This window comes from Fukomys damarensis, unplaced genomic scaffold, assembly GCF_012274545.1.
Source record: "Fukomys damarensis isolate Sample0158 unplaced genomic scaffold, DMR_v1.0_HiC HiC_scaffold_32, whole genome shotgun sequence".
In the NCBI taxonomy this organism is placed as follows: Eukaryota; Metazoa; Chordata; class Mammalia; order Rodentia; family Bathyergidae; genus Fukomys; species Fukomys damarensis.
This window is the reverse complement of record NW_022900944.1, coordinates 12432650-12459264: the sequence shown is the minus strand read 5'-3', so window position 1 is coordinate 12459264 and position 26615 is coordinate 12432650. Positions and strand designations below refer to the sequence as shown.

The window sequence follows — 26615 nt, the reverse complement described above, 5'->3', positions numbered from 1 at the left end:
TGTTTTTTTTTTTTTTTTTTTTTTTTTTTGTACCGGGGGTTGAACTCGGGTCCTTGTGCTTGCAAGGCAGGCCACTGAACCACTGAGCTAAATCCCCGGCCCTAGGTGTGTTTCTTGTATACAACATATTGTTGGATTTTGCTTCTTTATCCATTCTGCTAGTCTGTTTCTTTTGATTGGTGAAATGAGGCCGTTAACATTGATGGTTATAACTAATTTGTGTTGACTTATCATTGTCGTGTTATTGTCCTGTTGTTTTTAATTTTTTTAATTTTTAATTTTTCTCTTGCCTAATTGACTTGCTCTGTTGGGCCTCATGGTGTTGTGATCTTCATTTTCTTTTTCTAGGATATTGTTTGGGATTGTTTATAGTGCTGATTTGGTACTCATGAAGTTTCTCAGGTGGCCATCTTTGTTACTTAAGTATTACATCAAGGTTAAATTAAGGTCATCTTATTACTTAAGAATTTTTTCCATGTAACAGGGCACATCATCAGATATTGTCCTTTTGCCATACTACTGGCCTGGGGTCGATTGCCCTTACTTTCTTCAGTGTTCTACTGTTAGAGGAAAACATGAATAGCCATAGTAGATAACCCAGTTTCTTGTTTGCTTTCCCTCTGTTGTCAAGGCCATTGTGCTTTTACTGAACTAATTTAATTATAGGATGAAATACTTGGTTTTACATACTGTAAACTTTCAGGCTGTCTGGGTTTAGGTGTGGCTTGTTTTTTCTTGTCTAGAATGGTTTCTAACTAAGCATTTTGGGAACTTAGACATAGGAACTAAATACCTTTAAAAATATTTCTTTTCCAATGTAAGATACTTAGAAAAAGATTTATGTTCGTTCATAATCAGAATCTTCCTCTGTGTTACTAAATTGTTTTCTTTTTAAAAAATAGTGAAATGTGGAATCTGACTTTTGTGTATTTCACCTGGAAGAATACACTGTTCAATAATATTGTCTGGTCTTATTTTCCTTTGATTAGATCTGTATCTTTCTTATGGCCCTGTAAAACTGTCTTCATGGAGCATCTCTTTCTAGAGTAGGTCTTAGCATCTCCCCCTGGTCTAATTTATTTTTCAGGGAAATAACTGAAATCCATTACTATAATGAGACATTAATTCTAAGGGACACGTTCACATATCTGAAGAAGGAATTATGTGGCTGACCTGGGACCAAAATAAGAGGCAAAACAAATGTGGTAGAAGAAAAGGAGGTGTTAGATATCAAGGAGTTTGGTTTATAAATATAAAAAAGACTCTGAGAGAACCTCAAAAGAGCTCTTCCACGTTGTTTCCTGTTGTTCTTTTCTTAAGGGAACTACAGCACCCTTGGAGTGTTTTCGGGCTTCTAGTCTGTGTTTGTTCTCCTGACAGCTTGCTTGTCTCTTATTTCTGCTCTGTTAGCTGTGATGTTCCTTGCGGGGGACTTAACTCTGGGAAAGGAATGAAGACCCAGTCCTTATCATGCTTAGAACTCTAGCAGTCAGATATTGTGGTGGGACTATTTTTTTAAGCTCTGAAGAAATAAGACTTCCATTGTATTGTGAGTGCTGATCCTCAGGTTTTTCTACAAAGTCCACCCTGCAGCTTTCTTTCCTTATCCCCCCCAGAGTTTAAGAGGAAACACAATTTTCTTTTAATCTCAATGCCTGAATCAAACAGCTGGAAATATTTACTGCTTCCTTACTTAATTTTAGGAAAAGACACAACTTCTTCTTTTGGCAGTGGGGAGAACTAGTAAGGGTGGCATTTGATTAAAAAAGCTGTAAAGTTTTCCCCCCATAGTATTGAAGTGAAAAAATCAGCTCATGGAGTTAAATAAGATACATGAGAGTGGATTTGACAAAGATTGTATCCACAAAGCTTGTATTTCATGGGCCATGCTTCAACTCATGGACAAACTGAACTAGGAGTAGATTCTCAGTACAGGTTTTTGGGTGACACTAGTGGGCAAGGGTGGGCATGAGCTGACATAGTTGTTAAAACTTTTTCTGCTCAGAAAATTTCATAACATTGTGAGATATGTGTAGACATCATTCTAGGGCTTGCAGTCTTGGTTAGTTTTTCTTCTTACCTAACAAGTACATATAATGAGTAGCTTACTACTTAATCCTCACCACAATCCTGTGTGGCTAATATGTAATTACCCCAGTTTTGCACTGACTCCAGAGCCCTTTTTTATTGTTACTGTTGTTGCTGTTTTGAAAGAGGGTCTCTATGTACTTCAGGCTGGCCTCTAACTTGCAGTGATCCTCCTGCATCACCCTCTCCAGTGCTGGGATTACAGGTCTGTGCCAGCATGCTCATCTCAGAGCTATTATTCTTAATCATGACAATGTCTGTCTCAAAAGATAGTTAAGCATCTGGGGAGGAAGATGAAGGCCGTATGTATTAAAATGGATAAGGCTTTTTATTTGCTCTCTCATGTCCGGTGGCAGAGTCCCCAGTTATGTCCTCCTTGCTGCTCAGTTTTAATTTACTGAAATCTGGACTGTAGTGTACCTTGATAGGTTGAATGAGCTCGTTACATATGACAATCTGTTTTAGTCCTGGGATACCATTGTCGCCAAGGTTCGTGCATTTTGTCCTCTTCAGTAGTAATAACCAAAGGTTGGAAAAATTTAAAAACTCTCCTTAACATAGGGCTTTGCTGACAGGTCATTCTGATAGTGTGAACAAAGTTCGTGTGAAAACCATGAAAAATAATTCGTTTTTTTTCTTGAAATAAATGTTAGACCTGTATCTTCCCCAAAGTTGAACTATGTTTATGTTCATTCTCCTTTCAAAGTATTTAAGTTCATTTCTGTTAACCACTGTCTTTTAATACCATAGATAAGGTTTAACAACTGTTGTCTTAATATTGTCTACATTCCTTTTTTGTTTTGTTTAAACAGCTTCAACTGAAATCACCTCTACATATCAAACATTTAGTTGATGTAAACTAAAACCTTTTCATATGACTTGATGTTCTCCAGTTTCTTATTTCAGCCATTTTTGCCATTGTTAAATCTTTACAAGTTGCCTTTGTTTGCCTCGTGAAAGTTCAATATGGATAAACAAACAAAAAATTCTTTGTGGTAACAGGTGACAATTACAATAGGTTGACGTATGTGTGTATACAACATAATCACCTTAGTAAAACCAGACAGCCCAACTTGAAGCTGTGATTGCTGAACATTTCTTTAGTGGGCAGAGGTAAAGAGTTTTTAGGATAAGTGGCACTAAACTTTGATGGTAAAAATTTGATTTTCAAGTTGAAAATGAGTGATAAAAGACATGGAAAATAAAGAACAATTTGTAAGCTTCCAAAGTGATATTTAGCCTCTTATCTATATGTGTTGGGTCATTTCATTTGCAAGGGACAGAGAAATGAACCTGAATTGGCTTAAGTAGAAAGAGTTTTAGGAATAGCTTGATTAATAGTCAGTTCATATCACTAGGATCTGATTTTTAATCTTTTCATCTTATAGTTAGTCACCTCCTATTGTGTTGTCTTCATTTTTCCCATTCGATAGCATAATGGCTGCAGTCTTTTTCTTGTGTCTTCTATCCGTCTTGTTAGCCACTCTGATTGAACACTTACCTAAATCCCATACCCAAATCCAGTTTGGGATGGATTGTCCTAGACCTAGATTTCCAGTTCAACTCCTAGGATTGGAGCTAAAGCTCTACTTAGTCCCCATGGAGTGAAGCTGAGGAAGGGAGAGTTATAGGTTGCTAAATGGATAGTAAAATTTTACTAGAATAGGAGGAATGCTAACATGGCAAATGATAAAAACAAGTCCATAGGAGTGACATAAATTACAGGTATCTTTGCTACTCTTTACCTGTAGACATTAGCCCTTACTGAGTGGACAAGTGACAATTTGAATGGCTTTCTAGGTTAAATATATGCTTCTATACTAGTTTTATATTGTTTGGTTCTATAGGCTAAGATGATCACCAGCTCCTCCTGGCCCATGAGCAAGTTCTTTATTTTAAATCTAAAAAATTGCAATTGATAATCATAATATGTGCTCGTATCTTACTCTTTAACTCAGTCTTTAATAAATATGTTTAATAAGGCACTTAAAAATTATCATCATAAGCAGTATAGGCCACTTATACTGTAAGATCTCAATATTTTTTGCCGATTGACTTACATAGTTTCCTCATATCTGACTAATAAATGTGATTGAGAATCCTTCCCTGACCTGAATAGGCTGTGTTTCTAAGACCTCAACTTTAAGTCTACTTTCTCCTTGGATTTGCAGAAATGCTTTGGAGATGCCACATTATATTGGGAACTGGTCAGATCAGGCTTTTCTCACCTTTTGTCACCCTATGGCTATTAAGTTACCAGAGCAGAATTGAGTGAGGAAGTCACTGTCCTTGCTTGTCCATCACAAGGACATTGTAATCACTGCCTTCCCTTTCTGGTCCACAGGTTGAATTTGAGTGGCTGAGACAGTTTTGGTTTCAAGGCACTCGATACAGAAAGTGTACTGATTGGTGGTGTGAACCCATGACTCAGCTGGAAGGGCTATGGAAGAAGATGGAAAGTGTGGTAAGGACATGAAGTTGAGAACTGTTTTTTCTGGGATGCTGTGTTAGATAAATCCTCAGCTTCTCAATTTGCATACACAAGTGCATATGTAATTATTCCAAATTACTGAGTTAGATTATTGTTGGTAAGAGAAGGAGAACAGCCAGGATTTGTCAGTATAACTATAGTTCAGTTCAGTGAACTTTGACTGAGAATAATCTATATAGGAGGCACCATGCTAGATGGATGCTGGGAAATGACAATGAGAATAGTTCAAGAATCATATCTAAAATTCATTTTCATTTTTTATGCACCAGGCACTACTTTTGGAGGTTTTCCTGCATTAACTTTTAAAATTCTTACAATGATCAGAGATGTAGAAACTCTTATGAGCCTTGATTTATAGATGTGAAAACTGAGGTAGAGAGAAAGTAAGGGCTTTACTCAAGGTCCCTGAGAAAGTGGCATGGCAAGATTGCTACCCAGGAAACCTGGCTCCAGAGCTTTTTCTCTTAGGCACTGTGATCCAACCGTTTAACAAGGAGAGAGACATGAATATCACCAGGTATTGTGTTACCTAAAATGTAATCCTATAATAGAGGTGTATTAGTCAGCATTCTTGTGGCTGAGACACAATGCTTAACACTCACAGTTTAAAGGAGGAGACATTTAATTTGCTCACAATTTCAGTCCATGATTGGCTGGCTCCAAGGCATAGACATCATGGCAGAAGGGTGTGGTGGAACAAAGCTACTTAATTCAGGTCAGCTGGAAAGCAGAGCAGAGAGCCAGAAAGGAAGGGTGCGGGACCAGATACAGACCCCAAGGCCACACCTCCACCACCCACCCCGACAGATGACAGATGACCACAGATGTAGGAGTATGATCACCAGTCCTTGGGGCAGATCCCAAAGCTCAAGTCAAATCCCCACCCTAACCACTACAAGAAGTTTCAAAAAGGAAACAAAAAAATACAATTCAGAAAAGAGAGTATTAAATTCAGATCACCGACTCTTGTGAAACTATAGATGTGGCTTTTAGGGACTTGTATGAGACGATCATTAGGTTTTTGGACTATGAAACAAAATAAGTGAGGAAGTATAGCTTAGAGAAGGGAGTACAAGGGAAACAAAGCCTGAAGCAAGCGGAAATCACATAATCAGGTTATAATTTAAACAGTAATAATAGGAAGCACTTCGTGATACTTGTGGAGTATCAGACACTATAGCGAGCATTTTCTCTATAACTGATTTAGCTTTTATGACAAACCCATAAAATCAGTTATTTTCTCCTACTTTTGCAAACAAGGAGAATGAAGCCCAAAGGTCTAATGTAAACTTCCCAAGGTCATTCAACTGATAGGTGGGGGTGCTGGGATTTGAACTCAAGAAGGCTCACTCTATGGTCCTTTCCCTTCATTGTCTCATGTTCAGTCTCTAAACAGTTGAGTTTGGAGTGTAGTGGAAAAGTGATAAAAGCCTGCTAAACTCTGGAGAGAATTACCACTGTACAGAATTTGAAATGTTCTGGGAACAATGAACTAATCTTCAGAAATGAGTAACTATAGCTATTAATGTATTTTATATTGGAAACTGCTCTTTTAAGGTATGATTGATACATAGCTGTATATAATTAATGTATATAATTGAGTTTGCAGATATATGTATACCCATGCAAGCATCATCATGATCCATGCTATATAAACCAAAACTTTCCTCTTGCCTTCTTCTCATGATGGCAACATTTAACATAAAATCTATCCTAATCCTTATTTTATAATAATGAAAATGTCAAGACACAATCATGAAAGCCCCAGTTTAAAAATCTGGGTCAGTATCCAAAAATCCCTGCTTTCCAGACATCTCCTCAGGTCTTTAAATCATGTCTTTCTAATAATTTGTGCCTGAGGAACAAATTATTATTTTTGTATATTCATACTATCACAAATATTGATTTCTCAAAAGACTGAATCATGTAAAACTGTACATTGTAATACTAAAGTAGAGATAATGAAAAGTCCCTGCCTACTTTTTGGTTGGTTTTAGTCTTAAGCTGAGCCTGGGTTGAGGATGTTTCATTTTTGTGGCTTGTATGCAGTTTCAGTTTCAGGGCAGTGTTTGTACCTACATTGTGAGTTCTGAATTTGTGCATCTGGGCTTGAGTTTAGAATGTCTTTCTTTGCTAAGCCTTAATTATAAGATATCAGCTTGTCTTTGAAATTGTAATTTGACAAAGTTGTGAATTAAGAGTTGGAAAATAAGCAAGGATCTCATTAATTGAAAAAACTTTTAAATTACTTTTGTTCAGGATTTTTAAAAAAGAAAAATCTTTGGTAGTGTGATTGTAACAATGATATAATTATAAATTAATTTACTATATGTTAAATATGTCTATATATTTGGTGGCAATGGCACATTAGTTAGGAATATCTTCTACTTATTTTGTAGCTGTCATATGAAAAATGTTAAAAGGAAAAGCAATACTGGGAATTTTCCAGAGCCAGTTTCCTTGTACAGTAGTTGGTGTGGCATTCCTCAGTGAGCTGCGGGAAATCAATGGCCTAAGTGTCTCTCCTCAGCAGGCCTCAGGATGATCATTATCAGAAGAGCGAAGATTTGGGCTGAGATAAAAGGCACAGTCCTTCTAAGTTAAATTTAAGTATCGCTTGAAGCCTTTTAAAATGACTTTTAACAAATTCATAATAATTTATTTTAGCTGTTTAAAGAGGCACTGAGAACACTCATTTGAAAGGTATGTGCCTCTGTGGCTCTGTCAGTTTTTGAGTATTGAGAGCGCTTTGGGCTTTATTCTGTACCAGCCCACCTTCTCCTTTTTTAGTTGCAAGCAGTAGAGGGCAATGTTGAGCTGCCAGTTGAAGCCCCAGGATGTTAGCCTTTCAGGAAAATGCATATAAATGTACCATTAACTGTCAAGAATTATTCCTGTTGCTTCAAGTTAGCTGTAATCTCCAAGATTCCATAACACAGGAAATCAGTTGTGGGTTAACAAATTCAACAGCAATTTAACATAAAAAGTGCAGTGTTTGGTGCACATTTGGATTCTATAGAATTAGACTAATCTAAATGGCATATCTGAATGTACTAAATTTACTTTCAGGGAATGTATTATTCAAAATTGTTATCATTTTAGAAAAGTGATTCTATTCTTTGTTATCATTATACTTTTTTTGAATTGCAAAATCATTGTGTGTATTGTGGAAAGATTTCTTTAATCAATGCATTTTGTCTGTTCTGCAACATAACATTGATCTCTTTCAGTGAGAAAATAAAAACCTCAGGCAATATGTGCATTACTTTTCCCCCTTTGCTTATGAGTAAAGCAACCTTTGACAGCCCTTGTACCAGGGAAGAGACTTATGTTGTAATTTCTTTCTGTCTTTGTATTCTTTTTTTCACTTTGTGGTTGGGATATGTAGTCTCAGGAAGGATATAGGAGAATGGAAAAAGCTTTGAAATAGTTTTTCTTCCATTAATGGTAATTGCTTCACATGTCATAACCAGCCACAAATTTCAGAAAGTTTAGTCAGCTGTCTCTAAAACTCCTCCAGCCTCTACTTCCCAGTCCCTGTCCCAGCAAGCACTTTTTTTTTTTTTTATCATACTATTTATTCTCACCGTTTCTCTCCCGGAGGATAGTTTTACTTAGTGTATGCTCTTGTGTTGTAAATGTTAAACCTTATATTTGAATGACATTCTGATAAAATATCATATTTTCCCTGAATATTACCTCATGAATTTATGAGCCATTAAGCCCAAAGTAACATAACCCTTTCTTTACAACCCAGGAATTTAGCCTGGTCTTTCCTCTCCTCTTTGCTCCATATGCAAGAAGTATTATAAAACTGTAATGCTATTCAAATATTTGTATTTTATTTTATTTTTGAACCAACCCACTACCTCCCACCCAAGATTATTGTATTATGAGGAGACTGTTCAGGATAAGAGAGAGTTACCATTTGAAAGAAGCTGTATAAGCTGTGCTTTCTGGGTAAAGAGGAGTATGAAAAGCTGAAATCTCCAGTGAGGTGAGGAAGTCTTGCTACAGCCAGAGATTGAATGGATAGGCCATTTGTCTCTCAGGGTCTGGTATCGCTCTTTGCAAAACTGACATTTATTTTACCTATAAAAATGTTTTAACACTATCAAATTCACAGTGATACTGAAAAGAACGCTAGGTGTGAAATCCTCTAAATTGATGACATTTATTCATTTCCTTTTGACCTTAAAAAAAAAAAAAAAGAAAGAAAGAGAAAAAGATCTATTTGGTATAGTCCAATGGAAATCTTCTAGAATAGTTTCCAGAGTAAGCATTTTCAAAAGTACTGATGATTTATATACTGGAGAGAAATTTCTTCTTGATGTTTTCATTGCTCTTCCTTTTTGAAGAGAAAAGTAGATCCTGATCGTCTTGAATGCTTTGAGTTGCAGTGCTTGTTCTGACAGTTGCTTGTGCTGCCACGGCAGTGCCTGTATATGGCAGTTGGCCTTAACAACCTTTACTGACTCGAGTGGGTAGGAGCCAAGACTGGATTATTTTAATGTATCTGTTTTGAAAGGGTGTAAAACACAACATATAATTAGGTTAGGTAAGCTATCGGCTACATTTAATTCTACCTATTTATGTTAACATTTGGCATAGGAGGACAGAGAGATGTGGAAAATGAGTAGGTGTTTTATTTAATAATGTACCCGGTTTCTTGCTGTTAAAGTTTTAAGAGAAAAATGTACTTACGAATGTAAAGGTGATCCCTGACAAGTTATTTATAATAGTTTAATTTCAGGATGACTCACGCCTCTTTGCTTGTCACTGTGATCTGCGTAAATCATCTGGGAAAGCTCTTGCTCAATGCTGTGTGGATGAGTCCTCCTCAGTGTGGGTTACATGGTTGTAGGAAATGACTGAGCTGAGCAGCCGCTTGTTACAGGAGAGGCTGACAAAACTATCATTGCACTGCTGTAGATTAAATTCTTTATCCTTGAATATAGGAAAAAAGGCTCAAGTATCTAGGTTTGCTGTTGTGGGATAGTTCAATTAGCTGAATTCATTTTAAACTTTCTATAGATTAAAGAGTTTTGGGACTAAAGTGATACAGTTCAATTTTTTGGTTTTTTAATGGTGAGGATACACACACAGACACACACACACACACACCTGTGCATATGTATGGATATGGATATGTTTTGCCTCCCCATTGGTGTTACTGTAATACTAAGTTACATGTACTACCTTAGTCCTTTCTCCCACTTTTCAGGGTTAGTATTTCTGATTTAGGATCAGTATATTATAGTAATTTAGGATCTGTTGTGAAATGTCTGGTGGTTTAAAATTAGGATTTAAATTCCCTTCTTTATTTTGACTGGAACAATGCTGAGTAGATCAGGTTAATCACAGATTGGAAGCAAGTTAAACAGTTATAAGCATCTAATATTGCAAATTCTGGGGCACTGTGTTTTGGGAAATTTATGTTTATTTTTTAAAAATTGGAAAAAATAAAAAAGTCATTTTCAGCCATAATAGTGAAATTCCTTGACACACATTTTTGTGTTCATGGAAGCCTTGTTCTTTCCATTCTCTTCCCTGCCCATATACCTACTCCACGTCTTCACAGCTGTATTGTTCTATCAAAAATAAAATCTTTTGGGGGCAGGGAGGCATATTTGACATGTAATCTAGCAAGAGGTTCTAGTAAGTTGTGGTTCCTTCTTTGGTTGCTTTCTGACTTTCAGATTTTTCTACCCCCTCTACCATATTTGATGAAGATTTAATAATGAATTTTTTAAAAAGTGCTCTGTATCCTGTCTTTTTGGGAAAAAAATTACAATTTCTAGAGAATTCAGGCTTATACCTCGAAAACAGAATGTGCATGGGAAGCACAAAGGACTGTGTTTATGATTCTCTTTGAAGTGTTTTTGCAACTGGATAAGGAAAATTTTAGAAACTGTCTGATAGTGTTCAGGGTAAATACTTAAACCCCTTTAGAGAATTTCACACACAGATACCGTGCAGCAGAAAAAAGGGATACTTATGTTTCTTAAAGCTGCTACAGCCTACAGCTTTGTACTTAAAGACAGAGGTGTTGAATAGAATTCTACTGAGGATACATCCAGTGACAATATCTCCAGGAATATCAGAGCAAACCAGTGGGTAGGACGTTCTGTTTTTAACCCTTACGTGTACTGTGTGAGTTGAGCTTTATTGGTAGCCAGTATTAGGCTGTGCCTGGTACATCGCAGGAATGTTAAGAGGACAGACAGACAACTTCTGCGGCTTCTTTTCTGCACACAGCAGGAACAAGACCAGAAATGCTGAAGATGGTGACACAAAGTGACAGGAGTTAGAAATTCCAAGTGAAAGCCTTGCCCATCTCTCTTAATTCTTGTTAGTATGTGGAGAGAAAACTGGAATAAACTTTCTGTTTTAGCCTTGATTTCATGGGAGTTGGCTGAATATTGCCAGTCTTCAATAAATTCACATGCGAATGAACACACACACACACACACACACACAACACACACCACATTCTGTATGTTAAAGAGAAAAGATGAACTCTGTTATTTTAAATGTTTTAACTACACAGAAATTGAAATTAATGTGAAGGATATGAAGCTTTCTCTTTTCCCCAGGGTCCTAGCTTTGGCTGCGGGAATGTATTTTGGATTGCTTTGACTAGCAGGCCATCATAGCACTCGGATGTGAATTCAGAAACTTCGGTGCCAAATTGAGGTGTCAGGAGCTTCCATCTTTTCTGGGGGAAGATGTAGCATAAAACAAATACTTTATTTTCTCTTTTTTAAGGGGTGGTTGGTGGGGTGATTAAATTTAGTTATCTTTTGTCATTTGCCTTATTACAAATACTTCTTCAATATCATAACAATCTCAGTCTAGAAAAAAATGAAGTAATTTTGTTAAAGCCTACGGTTTTGAAAGAAAAAGCAATATTTTCAAAGGATGTTTTGCTATTTATTTGAAATGCCATCCACATTTTAGGTTCTTTTTTTCTCCAAGCTGGTTAACAAAGGGCCCTAAAACTGTTACCTTCTGCATTTTCTTATTGCAATGATTGTATGAGGAAGTTTGTAAAATATATATTACATATATAGAGTATCACAAGTAGTAATCTTAGAAGAAAGTGTGAGTAGTCCTCAATTTAGGAACGTTTCAGAGAGGTCATTTGAGTCCCTTGTTAGAAATAGCATTCCTTTTCTTTATTCATTTTCTGCTTCTAGAATTCAGGTTCAGTCCTGGAGGTAAATTCCTTGAAACATTTGGAGTACAGTGCTACTCTTGTAATGCTCCAGCCTGTGGTAGGTTAAATACTTCAGGAGGCAGGGCCAGGAATCTCCATATTTTGCAAAAATGTCTCTGGAAAAATGTGCTGTAAGTGCCAAAAACTGACTTACCAGTGAGATCTGGGAACACATTAAGTTGGCTCTTCCGTACATTAAGGGTAACATAACCATCATCCTGTTTGCCCCTCATTGACCTCTGTAAAATAATGATCCTTTTTTTAACCAAAGGAAATCATGGGATGTTGCTTTTTCTCTATTCCTGAACATATCTCTGATATCATTTGTGGATGATATTTTCAGTTATTTTTCTAACAGATAGGTTGGATTGACTTTTTTCCCTGTTCATTTATTCTATATGATCTCAGCCCATCGGTAACCACTGGTGACAGTCTTGCTTGCAAATTTTTCCTTTATGTATAAAACCCTTAGATATATATTTAAAATGTTTTTTGATTGATTGACAAATTAACCTTCAAATAAAAATCTGGGATACTAAGGCAGCATTCAAAATTAAATAATGCTGTTGACCTATCTACTTTGGTTGTAAAGACTTCCAGCTGGTGGTAGATTGATGCTATATAGCCCTGTTGCTTAAATATTCCTGATTTAAATGAGAAGTTATGGACTACCCAAAATCATGCATCAGATGTTCTTTCACAGATATTGGAGGATTAGGAGGTTTTGTATTTTATTTAATGATATAAACTTTTCACATAGTTAACAGTGAATTTTTTGAAGTATGGGAGTGTCAGGATATGCTAACGCCCATGATAAATTAATATTTTCTTGATACTGAAGTTACAAATCTTGGGCCATCTGAATACTGTATTAGATGGGAAAGATGGGTAGTATTCAGCCATCTACTAATAAGCATCTCACACTTAGCATATCCAATGCCAAATTCTTGATTCCTGTAATTCCTCAGTCTTTCCCCCAGTTTCTCAGAGTTCAGTAATTTGATTCGTCTACTTACCCAGCCCAAAACCTCGGAATATCTGTGATTTACCAGTGAATCTTTGTTAGCTCTATTTTTAAAATATACTCATGACCTAACACATGTTTACCATCTCCTAGCTACTACCTTGGTAAACAACTGTGTTTTATAGAAGTAGCCTCCTACCTAGCCTTCCTAACCACCGCAGTCAGAGTTCCTCTAAAATCCTGCATGTCAGCTCATTTCAAGCCTGCCATCATGTTTAGAAATTCATCTTCTTGCAGTGGCCTGATGCCCCTGCGTGGTCACTCCACACACACCTCACCCTCCCATGCTTTCTCCCCCTCTTCCCCTCTACCATGAGCTGCCTTACTACATTTAGAACATTCCTGGTACACTTCTGCCATAGTTTTTATGTTTGTTTTTGTTTCTTTCTGGAATAGTTTTCCCTCTGCTTTATGCTTGACTCATTCTATAACTTCATTTAGGTTTCTCTGCTTATGTCCCTTCTTTGGAGAGAGTTTCTTTGACCACCCTCACTCTCAAGGTGCCTTTCTCAGCTCTGCCTTGCTTCATACCATTCCCACAATCTGCCATTAGACTATGCACTTGTTTGTGCTTTGCCCATACCTGATACCATCCCCATGAGGGTACTTGTTATGGTCACTTGATTTCCCAGCCCCTAGACTAATGGCAGGTGCACAATAGGTACTCGATATGTGTTTGTTAAAGAAACAAAACCGTGAGGTCATTGTTCTTCTATCCACCCTTTTCCTTCCACCCATATTGCTTAGTGTGGTATCTAATAAATTCTTTTTTGGTCTACATTTCCCTAAAATATTACCACCTATTTAACAAGAATAATTTTGGATTAGTTCTATTTTTAAACAAACAGTCCTCACAATACTCCAAAACATCTTTAACTTCTTTAAAAAAAAATTGAGGGCATAGAGGTATCTTCTGTTTTATGCCTTTGGCATTTCTAGCTCAGGAGATTGAGCAATCAGTGGCAAGCAACTTATATAAATAAGGGCTTTTTTTTCTTAATGAAAGGAGCAAGTAGGTTATTAGTTTTCCAAAATAGCAGTGTTGGTAAAACTTCCTTGCATGGTGTTTTTTCTCATTTGTTGGCATCGTTCATAGTTTAGTTTTCCCTACACTTAAAAAATGTAATAGAGTTAAAATTACCTAAAAATGAAATGACTTCTCCAACAAAGCTTGAACTTGGTTGTTACTAATTTTCAAAATAATATAGTGAAAGCTGCATGTACTGGACAGGTTTTGGGCACAGCACTAGGGAAATCCCTGAGGAGTAAACCGACTTCCACTAGACAGGCTGGAAACTGATTAAAATATTTATCATCCTTTGGGTATGCAATAGCTTTTGATGATGGAAGGCATATTAATATTAATCCTTGCTGCTTGTCTACACTTCAGACAGATCCCAGGAAAGGATGTTCAAATGACCAGTTTTCTTTCCTCACCAGGAGTCCTTCAGCCCCAGTGTAGCTTGGAACCAAGAAATGCCTTGTGAAGTGATTGAGCTTTTCCTCTGGGGGACAGGGACAGGGGAATACAAACCAGGAGAGACCTTTGGACCGGAAAGCTTTAAAGGAAGTCTTTTGCTAGAACAAAGGAAAAAGTTGGGTCCTAATTTAATAAGCAGTGGAACTACTGTTTCTATCTGAATACAGGAAGCAGACTTGGCTCCTTGGGTGAAGTCCGGGATTGAAGCCTTATAAAGGATTTTGATGTGATGCCCCTGGGGGCTCGAACGCACCCACCCCCATCCAGTTTGTTGAGGACAAAGGAGAAAAACCAGTTTGCCTTTGATTCTGAGATCTTCTGACTGGTTGTGCAGAGTGCTCCATCTCTTTCATCCCCAGACAGAGTCTGAACGATACCCACATAGCCATGCTGGGCTTCTCATGACCTGCTTTTTAAATTATTTTTCCTTTAATGGGAGAAAGAGTCCAGCTTTATTGCTTGTGTTAATTAAGCAGTGTTGTTTTCTGTCTCAATTGGAATAGCCTTGATTACATTTTTAGGTTCAAATATGAGCTCTGAAGGAACTTGACCTTTTTATTGATTAGTCTGAAAACGTGGAAGTTGAATATTCTCATAACAAGACCAGTGTGTTAAGACCTTAAGTTTCCATCTTCAAATTTGAGAATTTAGAATTGTCTCCTTTACATTTTATTTATTTTTTGTACTCCTCAGATATTTTCATGAAAGTTAACTTAAAAATTGAGTAATAATTATATTTTAGATATATGTTAATATAGTAACATCAAAAGAGAAATATTTATTTTTCCTAGTTCCACATCAGTTCCACATCGTGTAGAGTTAAGTATGAAGTTACACAAAGAGCTAGGACTTCTGTCTCCCACGTTGGTAAGGTACAAACAATAAGTGGTTCAGAGGAAGAAGAATCAAAAGAGAAGTGGATTCTGACATAGGCCTTTGGGAATAAGAGAGATTTTGATAGATGGAGATGGGTGGAGGAAATTCAAAGATGGCAGAAGCAGAGACATCACCGTGGGAAAACACAAGGTCTACTGACAAACTTGGTGAGGCTGGTTAGGGTTTGGGTTGAGTCCAATAGTAAGAGATGAGGACGATTAGAAGGACCTAGTACATGTGTTTGTAAGGCACAGTGCCTTTGCCCTTTAGTGACTGCCTTCTTATCAAAGTCATGGGTATTGAAGTATTAAATAAGTCCAACAACAACAAAAAAAGAAACCTATTTTATTATCTTGAATTTACAAAGGTTTTACTTGGAAAACAAAACAAATTCTATTATTTGCCGTAATTTCAAGACCTATCCGTATCTTGAGTACAGCAAAGAAACGACACTGTAGAGTTTTTAGAATGGAAATTACAAATGAGCATAGGTATTTTTCCTACCAAGGTTCCCCGCTTTTTGTAAACTAAATGCTAGATTAATAATTGTGGTTCTTAGCCAGAAGCAGGTCTTCCCATGTATGAACCACTTAAGAAATTCTGTTCCTTGTTTAGGAGCCTTGTGTATTTCATTTTATCTTTCACTATTGTAGTTGTGGTTTGGAGGAAATGACATCTTCTTTGGTTCTTGTCGGGTGACAGTCTAGAGTACTCAGTGCTTGCATGAAAGTATTTTAAAATACAGCTAGCATGTCATTCATGAGTTATTTGATTTGCTTCAGGATAGCAAGTGTGGTAATGTCATTCCCAACTGTTGAAGTAGAATGGTTTCTTTCCCATGAATATCTCCCTGTTCTTTGGCTAACAGCTCCACACTCAGGAGAGTGCACCCTATACTGCCCTGTCTTTGCCACTACACTTTGTTATGTCAGTCACACAGGTTGTAAAACCCAGTAAATGTTCGAAATGTAAATGGTTGTTGTTCATTCTGTTCCCTCCTGCTTTTATATATAGATTTCTGCTAGACTCACTTTTCACTCCCTCTCTTTGATGTGTATTATTTTCCAGTGATTGATTTTATTACTTCTAAGGCACAAGGTGTTAATTCCTGAGTGATTAATAACTCTTGGTTAGTTTGTTCTTCAGATGTTGGCTCTGAAAGGTTACCTTTACTTTGATTCTGTTTAGGAATCTAAGGTCTCGAGGTTAATTTAGAGGCCCCTATTCTCCTTATGTCATAGTGGGATGGAAAAATGATATTACAGGGCTGTTGTGTCATTTTACCAAACAGCTTTGATGGTCACCCTGTACTGGCACTTGCCTAGAGAACAAGCAGGCCACATGCTTTTTAGAATGCTGTCTTCTTTGATATATCTTTATTTCTCATATCATCAAAGAAACAAGTAACAGATATATTGGCATCATTTAATTTTTTCCACAACCTGTAACATTTATCCTAAGTCCTTCATTCAGTCTCAACCTAGTGATACCCAGTTCTGGTCAAAACAAACAGAAGTTCAGCTGTCACAAAGCCATGGATTGTCAGTGTTGGAAGGAAACTGTCCTCTTCCCTTTGGAAAAGCAGGGCTTAGAGGGGTAGAGACTTTTCTGGGGGCACAGAGCCAGACACAATGGATATAGAGCCTGTGTTTCTCAATTCCCAGTTCAGTGTTTTCCACCACTCCCTGATTCATCAATGGTTGTGCCTTCTCTGATGCTTTTACCGACTTTCATCTGTATGATAGCAGCAAAACATAAGGAATAGACTCAAAAACTTTTCTCTTTAACCTGTGCTTGGACCTGGCAAAACAAAATTGGATTGTTTGATGTTGAGGTGGGCACTTGTTTATGCACACTCAGCATCCATTCCTCCTTCTCTGACAGCATGCTGATGTTGTCTCCTTCCTTCCTTGGCTGCAGAATGAGGTGCATTGTCTTCGTTTGGCCACTTATGAGCATGGGACCTGAGCTGGGTCTATTGGCTGAATTCTCTCATGACTGTGCTTACGTGGGTACATGGTGCAGAGTTTGAAAGGTGTATAATCATTTTTAGAGAAAGTACCTTTCCCTCTACTTAGTCCCCAGCCACCTGTTTTCTTTCCTTGGAGGCTAGAGCTATTCCCAGTCTTACCTTTCCCAGAGATACAGTATATAGTCACTGACATCATTGTATTTTTTCACATGAATATTGTAACACTGTATCTTACAGATATTTTCATATTTGTGTATTCTTTACATTACTGCATAACTTTGGTGTATGGTTTTGTAGTTTATTTCATTGGTTTCCTACTATCTTTGGTCTTCTTTTACAAATAATGTGATGAATATGCTAGTATATAATAACATTTTTCCTATTTGAGATCTATGGAAATACATGAGTAGAATTATTGTATCAAAAGTTATATGTATCTCTAATTTTAGGAAAGATGGTCATATTACCCTCCATAGTTTGTAGCAGAGCCAATATATCTCAATGTGTGTAAATATATATGTTGCATATAAGTAATATATAATCAGAGTTTATGTGACATAGTCTGTTTTCCCACATCCTCTCAAATGCATATGTTATTATACTTTTTGACTTTTTACAAATAAGATTGGTGAAATATGGTGTCTTATTTTTATTTCTCTCATTCCTGTTCCACAGATGAAGAAAATGAGGCGTAGTGTTGTTAAGTACTTTGAAGTAGTGAGTAGAGTTGAGGTTTACAGTTAGGCAGAGGCAACTGTTCTCTTAGTCACTGTAATGATCTTGGCCAGAGTGCCATTCCATTACTGCAACAAAGAATCCACGTAGATCCAGAGGTTCCAGTAAGGAATACTTATATACCCTTCACTGGTAAATGTGCCACAGCCAGCCATAGATACCTCTTACAGTATAGTAAAAGACAACACAGAAAAAGATAAAGTCCTGGCACCCCCCCCACTCCAAACAGCAGGGGTGGAGAGCTACCAACTTCATTAACTGAGCCATCAAAGGAAAGCTTTCCACCCCTGCTGAGATCTCTTTTACTAGAAAATATACAGTGACCTTCAAGTTTTAACCATCGGATATACAAACAACTTGGGTTAATTAGGTCAATGGAAGATTCATCTGCCTCTTGTTATCTATAGGGTGTAACCAGGTAAATATCCAGATCTCAGCTGTATTGATTTAGTTACAACCAGCCTTTGGGGTTGAGTTCATAAGTCAAGGTCCACTGTAATTCTGATTGCTCTCCAATCATTTCAATGTGTCTCTCATGAAACCAAGTCTTCTTGAAATGATCTCTTACCTAGGAACTGCATGTGCAGGGCAAACGCTTCAACCCACACTTCTGCAGCCAAGCAGGAAAAGACCCAGTACAGAGAATGAGTCACCGTTTAAATGACTCTAATAAAGACTGACAGGTGGACGAAGAATGATGGAACAGGAGAGGCCAAGGAGACTCATCACCTCATCACAGTGGAACACAACAAGAGTAACTCAAACTTGAACAGAATCTAATAGGAACACAACTTTAACCAAAATCAGGCAACATGCCATGTTTCCAGGGGCAAGGAGCCCTCACTTCATTTCGATAGATGAAAACAGTCATAGCAGAAAGCCATGGACTGCCACAAAACTCAGCAGGGTGAAGGGCCACCAACACTCCATATGGTACCCAATTCCACTGCAAAATAGCAGCAGTGGGTGTCATGCTAGCTACACTCATTACCTGGACCGGTTCACCTGACACACACCAAGCAACAGTGAAAGAGAACGATCTTCCCACATTTACCAGTGAAGGGTATATAAGAATTCCTTGTTGGAACCTCTGGATCTATGTGGAAATTGCTAATTGGTTCAAATCTAATGTTGGGAGATGTCAGGTTCCTGTTGAACAGTAGTTCTCAAGCTTGAACACACATTGGGATCACCTGTAAGGCTTTTTATTTATTTATTTATTTTTCTCTCATTGAGTTTATTGTTACATTTTAGGTATACAGTACAGTTACATTCGTCATTGGGATCTTGTACCTTTACATGACAGGTCTTGGTTCTCATTTTTTTCCCTAGTCCCTGCCCTTCCTTCACCCCCTCCTCCCTTCCCTATTTACAAACTATTTCCATTTTTTCATTTTCTCATATTTTTTTTTCTTTTCCCTTATTACCTTTCCCCTACCCTTCCCATTTTCCCTACACCTTTAGCCCTTTTCGTCCTATTTCACATTGTCAATTATATCATTAAGATCTTATTTACCATAATAGTTTTTCACACCAGAGAAACTATTCGGTATTTACACATGTGTGACTTATATATTTCACTTAGGCGTATATCCTCAATATGTATCCATTTTCCTAGGAATGACTCTAATTTCTCATTCTTTATGGCTGAGTAGTATTCCATTTTATAGAAAAAACACATCTTCTTTATCCAGTTTCCAACTGATGGGCAAATGGGCTGTTTCCAAGTTTTAGCTATTACAAACTGTGCCGCTATAAGCATAGGTGCACATATGTCACTATGATATGATTCTTTTAATTCTTTCGGAAGGATACCCAGCAGAGTAAGGCTTTTTAGATAAACTGCAGCTTGATGAAATATGAGAAATAACTGGCTTAGACCAGTTAAATCAGTGTCTCTGGAGGTGGTGCCTAAGTGATATTTTTAAAACGTTTTTCTGGGCAATTCAAATATGCAGCCAAGATTGGGCTATAGCTACTGAACCCAAATGCCCAGAGATGGCACTTAGTGGCTTTAAAAATTTTCAAAGGTCGGGCTGAGGGTTTAGGTCAGTGGGTCCACCACCTGCCTTGCAAGTGCAAGCCCTGAGTTCAATCCCCAGTACCAAAAATAGGTCAATTTGCAAAGGTGTCGCCAGTGTTCATGCTAGTGTTGCGTACCTCTAGTACAGAGAAAATACACTGTGGAAAATGTTGAAAAGATAAGATTTTTGTATCTGAATGTTTTTTAATACAGGAGAATGACAAGTGGATTCAATAACGATGGGACAGCAAATCATTCAACAAACATCACCTGCAAGTATCAAAAGGTGTATCAGAAAAATTCTACACCTAGGAAGCATTTGTTTCCTCTTGGCTCTCAAATACCTGTTGTGGTGTGGCTTTGTATGCAGGATTTGCCAATACACAGTCATAGTCCCTGCACTCAAGGTTTTTCTGTTCTAGCTGCAGAAGTAAGGACATATGCAAGACATAATTTCAGATTGTGATACATGCTCTGAGAAAAAAATAATAAGCCAGGTAAAAAGACAGAGATGAATTTTGAAGAAACGTTGGAATGGAAACATGAATTATATGCATCCATAACCATAAGAGGAGAATCTAAGGGAGCAACAGTAACTCAGGTGAAAAGGAAGTGGTATTGAATTAGCAGGATGGGGCAAGAGGAGTGAAAGAGGAGGATAGGTCTAAACAATTATGCTAAAAATGTAGTAGACAAAGTGCAAAGCACAAAGAGTAACTCTCACAGCAATCTCATAAGTAAGGAACTATTGTCCTCATCTTAAAATGAAGACATTTGAGACTCCTCGTGTAATTGTCCAGTGTCATCACACCTAAATGATGAAATCAGGGCTCAAAGCAGTTTGACTAACCTGAGAGCAGAAGCCCTTAACCCAAGAGTATCAGTAGCTAACCACTTCAACTCTAATGAGGGTCACACTGAAATGACTTGGTGACTGATTCCATGGGTCACTGCCTCCAGAGATAACAACTTAACTGGTCTGAGCCATGGCCCCCAGTTGATTCTCGCATTTCGTCAAGCTGTAGTATATCTAAAAAGCCTTACAGGTGATCCTGATGTGTGAAAACTAATGTTCAACAGGAACTTGGCATCTCCCAAAGTTAGATTTGAACCAATTAGCAATTAGTTAGAAAGGCTCTCTTACTTTAAACTAGCACAAGTGTATTGAGTGCCAGTTGTCTTTCCTTAATTCTTTGGGGGATTCAGGGAGGAAAGCTATCTTTATAATTCTTATGAATGTCAAAAGAAAGTATTGATAATAAAGATATAAGCAGCTATGGAAGCTTGGAAGGGAGTGGGATGGCTAGAATCTCAGAATGCTTTATAGTCAGTCTCTGGGGACTTGAGAATTGAGTCTTAGATAGGGAAAGTTTGCACAAGTGGTGACAGAGGAAAGGAGTGGATGTTTCCTAGGGAAGGAATAGCATATATAGTGCTAGAAGCAGGAAAATGCAGGTTATTTTCAAGGTTTTTAAAGTGACCTATGGCTGGCAGAACTTCCCAGACTAGTCTCCTTCTAGAGTTCCCAGGAAATGGCACAACTGCCCACCTAGTTCTTCATGCCTGGAATAGAGGGATTGCCCTTGGAACCTCCTCCTCTCTCTATACTACACATTTAAAGATGTGTAGTATACCCCTGGAATAGCTCTCAAGTCTGTCCATTTCTTTTCATGTCTCTTGCTAGCATCCTAGTCCAGGATACTGTTATCATTCCCCTAGGTATAGCAGTAACTCATAGTCTGGTTTCCTGGGTTCTTCACCAAACAGCCAGGACAGTGTTTTCAAATGCAGATTGAATCTTGCTTTTCTTGTGGGTTCTAGTTAGTCTGAAGTTAAAGTCTAAAATACTTTATCCTCAGCCCACCTCTCTCACCTTCTTTCTCTCCAGGCCCTCCACTCCCTAGATTCCTGCCACACTGGCTTTCATTCAGTCCCAAGCATCAGTCACCCTTCTTAGAGGACATATCTTTCCTCTTCCCAGAATATCTTTTCCCACCAAGACAGACATATGAATTATTTCTACTCCTATTTTTCAGATATTAGCTCAGTTGTCCCTTCCTTGAGAAAGAGTTCCTCAACCTGTCTGACTGGGTTGCTATAGTTTAATTTTACTGTTACCTCAGCGAAAGCCCTGCTTGGGGTCCTAAGCCTTATTTTCAGATAATTATCTTTGGCAGGTGTAACTTGGGATTACTTATCTGTTTCATGAAGATTGAGTGCTTCTAGGGACATTGAAATAACTGAAGTGTGTTTTCAGGTACTTTGTTAATCTTACTAATCACCTCTTGACAGAGAACTAGGAGCTGTTAATCATATCGTAAAACAGAATGTGTGTGCTACTTGGGAAATTGAGGCAGAAGGGTCACATGTTCAAGGCCAGCCCAAGGCAAATTAGAAGACCTAATTTCAAAATTAAAAAAAAGCAAAACAAAAGGGGATATATATATATATATGTATGTATGTATGTATGTATGTATGTATATACTGGTTCAATTCCCAGTATCACAAAACTAATAAACCAAAACAAAAACCAACCAGACAGACAGAACAAAAACCAAAACAAACGAACAAAAAAAACCACACCCCAAACAATGAAATGTGATTGGCCATATCATTTCTGTATGTAGGTTCCTCCTACTTAGTAGAAGATAAGCCAATTCTGTGGCATTAGGTTGAATATTATTATCTGCAATAAGACAGACCCTATCAGATTGTTATTTTAAGGGGCAAATCCTAAGTGTACAACCATTCACTTCAAACCTTATAGAAAAGCCATTATCCAGTTCTTAACAAACAGTGTGCAGATGAGCAAATTAATGTGAATCACACTTTTGGAATATGGTACCTCTGGTATAACCTGTCATGCCCTTTTTTCCTCATTTCACTGTCTTCCAAATATCATTCATCTCAGACATTAAGAAAGGCCAGGCTTCCCTGGAAGCTGCCCTTCTTTTTCTTTCCCTTGGCAGATATATGCAATCCCAGGAACCTGAGCCCTCGGGCTTTTCCTATCAGGAAGGTCTGCAGCCATCCTCATCAATAGTGCCCTATCCCTGTCTAGGTTGTGAGTTTTCTGACAAATCAGAAACTATCCAGGATCGGTATATTTTAGCATTTAGGAACCACACAGAATCTGAACAGTGGTTTGAGAAGCATCATTTGGATGCCATTTTTTCTTGTTCTTGTGTGGATGCCAGACTCACCCTCCAGCTTGAAGAAATCCTAGGAGGATTTCCATCCCGGGGTAGGTCCCCTTGGCCCAAGTACAAGAATCTTCATGGTGGCCAAGTTGGAATGTCTTGGTGAGAAGTGATTTGTTGTCCTGATTAGAATGTAAACTTTTGCTTATGTTGAGTTTTGTCTTTCATGTGAGTTTTATTATAGCCTTCTGTGTTTATAAACATGTCTCGAGCACAAGGGAAAATGTGGGAACCTTCAAGCCCTTATGAGAGTGTCCATTTTTTTTTTTTTTTCTGTCTGGGACGATGTGAGGATAACTTAGCATTCTCTTCTGAGAGCCCTGTGTCCTTCTGAATTTTACCAGCAGCCTTGTCATGGTGCCCATGTTGCCATTCCCCGATTGTTCTTCTACAAGACCCAGCGAAGTCTGTGATAAAGTATAGTTCATATTCAGTTCTCATCTACTAGGAGAGCACACAGCCTGGTAAAGGCCTCAGTTCGGTGCAACAATCAGATACTGGATTTTGTTTTTTAATGTGTTAAGCATTCTAGAAAGCTGAGTTGCTTCCCTTGTGGAGCTTGCATACATGTGAAGGAAACAGAGACATGTACACAAATAAAGCATGATGGAGACTGTCAAGTGAGAAGTAGAAATGATGTTATGTGCCCCAGAGAACACAGGTCAGACTGAGAGAACTGGGGAACACTTCATAGATGTGAGTGACTTTCAAGTGTGACTTGAAGAGTGAACTGAATTTTAATAGGCAGAAATTTGGTAAGTGAAGAGGAGAGATGGGGTCTGTTTTAGGCAGTGTGAAGAGTAGGCACGAGGGCGTGGCTCTGTAAAATATTGGGACGTGTTTGCAGGAGAGGACATAGTGCTCCGTAACCAGTAAGTACTTCAGGCACCTGAATGGGGTGGAGTCTAAGAGGGCAGGGGAGGTACCTAGTAACTAGAGAACAAGTGAGAATGGGGAAACGGGGCCATCTGAGGAAGAACCTTGAATGATATGCTGAAAAATTTGGAGAAAGTGGTGGGAGTTGGATTCAAAGTCTTTTTTGAATAGGAAAGTGGTATAGTCAGATCTATTCTGCAATATTATATTCAGTAGCAGCATAGAAGATAAATTATAGAGAGGAGAAGCTGGAGCTAGAAGACCTATTGCAAAAATTTGGTGCAAAATGATGAAGGCGGTAATGGAGGGAACAAAAAGGAGGGATAAATTTACAGTTTTATTTTTATTTTAAACAGATGATGTAAAACTTGACTGTCAATTGGATGATAGAGATGAAAGACAAGGAAGAAACGTGGGCAGTTTTACAAAATCTCTAGTCTTAGTTATTAAATGGATGATGAGCTAAGGAACACAGACGAGGAGGTTTAGGCACATATTAGTTTGAGAGCCAGTAGGATATCTAGGAGAGCTCCGAACATTAGTGCGATGCTTATAGATCTGGGAGTTTGATTATACCGTAGACATCACGTGCTAAGCATGTTCTCTCATATGTTAACTCATCCATGAAAGTGCTTCACACGTGGCGGTCATCAACTCAGAGACAGAAGCTGAAGTGGCATGAGTGACAAGCAAGAAGGTGGCTGAAAGAGTAAGGAACAGCAAGGCTGAATATGGGGACAAGCACAGGCCTGGTGGCAGCAGAGCAGATAGATCACATAGCTGGAAGACCTGTTACAAAAATTTTGTTGTAAAATATTGAGGGCAATAATGGAGGAAACAAAGAGGGGACAATAATTTGTACTTTTTGTTTTGTGTTTTTTTTTATTTTGGGTTTTTTCTTGGCTTTAAACGGTTCAATGAATTTCACCATCACTTGACTGACTGTTGAATTCAGGGTAGAAAAGACTTCCAGTGGAATGGTAGGTAAGACAAGAAAGAGGAGTTGGGGGAGACAAGCAAACCTGTGTAGAAGGTTCTTAGAGCTGGTGGTGTCTGTAGGTCTACCTGAGCTATCTGAGAAGAAGCATATTTTATCCAGGTGGAATGTTCCAGCTAGCCTTATTCTGAGTTTCCCCAGAAATCAGCCTACACATTCAGTTGCCTGGTAGCTGACTAAATAAAAGCTGACCTAAAGCCTTAAATATTTTAATTTGCAAAACTATTATAGTATTAAATCATAGATGGGAGGCAACTTTGCAATGCATTTCCAAAATTGCACTGGGCTCTGGCTATGGCTTTGAAATTTATGTGGAAAACTAACATTGAACTCTGTGGCATAAAAACAGATTGGTGATTTTGTGATTAATTTGGTCTCTAAGGCCAAGGAAACTGTTAATGCTATATATCAGTTATAAATTTCCAGAAGTATTTGTGGAATAAAATGATAAATCAATATCATAACTACAGGATAGTTCTCTTAAAATCCCACATATGTTTTGATGCAAATTGAATTTCTGGAAGAAATGGACCCTCAAAGGGACAAACTTTCACTTTTTTCACCAACCAGTGTGTATCTAGGGCAGAATAGCAAAGGAAAGGGTTGGGTATTTTTAGGATACTAGAAGAAGAATCAAGCTGTAATTTAGAGTAAAACCTTACAGATCTGTGTGTTGTAAGGCAGCCTCAAGAAGTAATCTCTAAGGATTGTGCAAAGACATAGTTCTGTGACACTTTCACCTCTGCTAATCTCATACTGGTGTCGAACTCTCTCTTGCTGATGTGTTTTGTGGTTTTATGTGTTAGCACTTCAGAGATGCATTAACATTCTTGCGTGAGAAAGAGTGTCTTCTAATACCATCATTATAAATAAGACACCCTGGGGGTTAAACTTCTTTTACTTTCTTAGAAGAGGGCATATATTTTTCTTTTATGTGTAGGCTGGTGTGCAAATTAAACCCATGGCCTTCACACTGTGCTACCAGCCCTTTGTTATTTTTTTAAAATTTGAGAGAGTCTCACTAAATTGCCTGGGCTAAACTTGAACTCCCAATCCTCCTGCCTCGGCCTCTCAGAGTTTTGGGATTATAGAAGTGCTTCCCCATTCCAGTCATATACTTTCTGTTACTGCTTTGCATTTAGGGGCAGATGCAGAGGATTCTTTTCTTGATTTTCTCTTTTATTTTGACAAAATAAATGATCTGTGTTTCCCATGGCAAAAGAATCATCATCAACAGACTGCATTAGATGCATAGAATGTGGAATCCAGAACCCATTATTAATGGAGGAGTTGGGAACTAGGACTCAGCTTGTTCCTAGATTCACTTTAGTTGGCAACAGTGTTAAGGTCAGCAGGAAAAGATTTATTCTGTGTTTTTAACTGCCCTTTTCCTAAGTATCACTTCAATTAAAGCACGATCCATGATCCACTCAAAATTTCCCATCAGCTTATGAGCCTAATAGATTCTTACGGGTCAAGCCTTCCCTTGCAGTCAGAATAGGAAGAAATGTTTGTGGAAATACTAAGAGCTCCTTCCAGTGACCGGTGCCTCAGTGGCCCTTTCCAACTGCTTCTGCTGTGTGTGACTTAGAATTCTTTGAGTGCCAGGATTAGTGGTGGGTGAACTTAGATGA

At 38.0% G+C, this 26615-nt stretch overlaps 1 protein-coding gene across 1 annotated transcript in view; it reads left to right on the top strand.

Moving 5' to 3' along the window:
- Positions 1 to 26615, top strand: part of Fto (FTO alpha-ketoglutarate dependent dioxygenase) — a 391986-nt gene that overhangs the window by 189981 nt on the left and 175390 nt on the right. The window contains exon 8 of the mRNA XM_010629684.3: positions 4433 to 4552. Within this exon, the coding sequence (XP_010627986.1) occupies positions 4433 to 4552 (120 nt within the window). The remainder of the gene's footprint in view (positions 1 to 4432; positions 4553 to 26615) is intronic.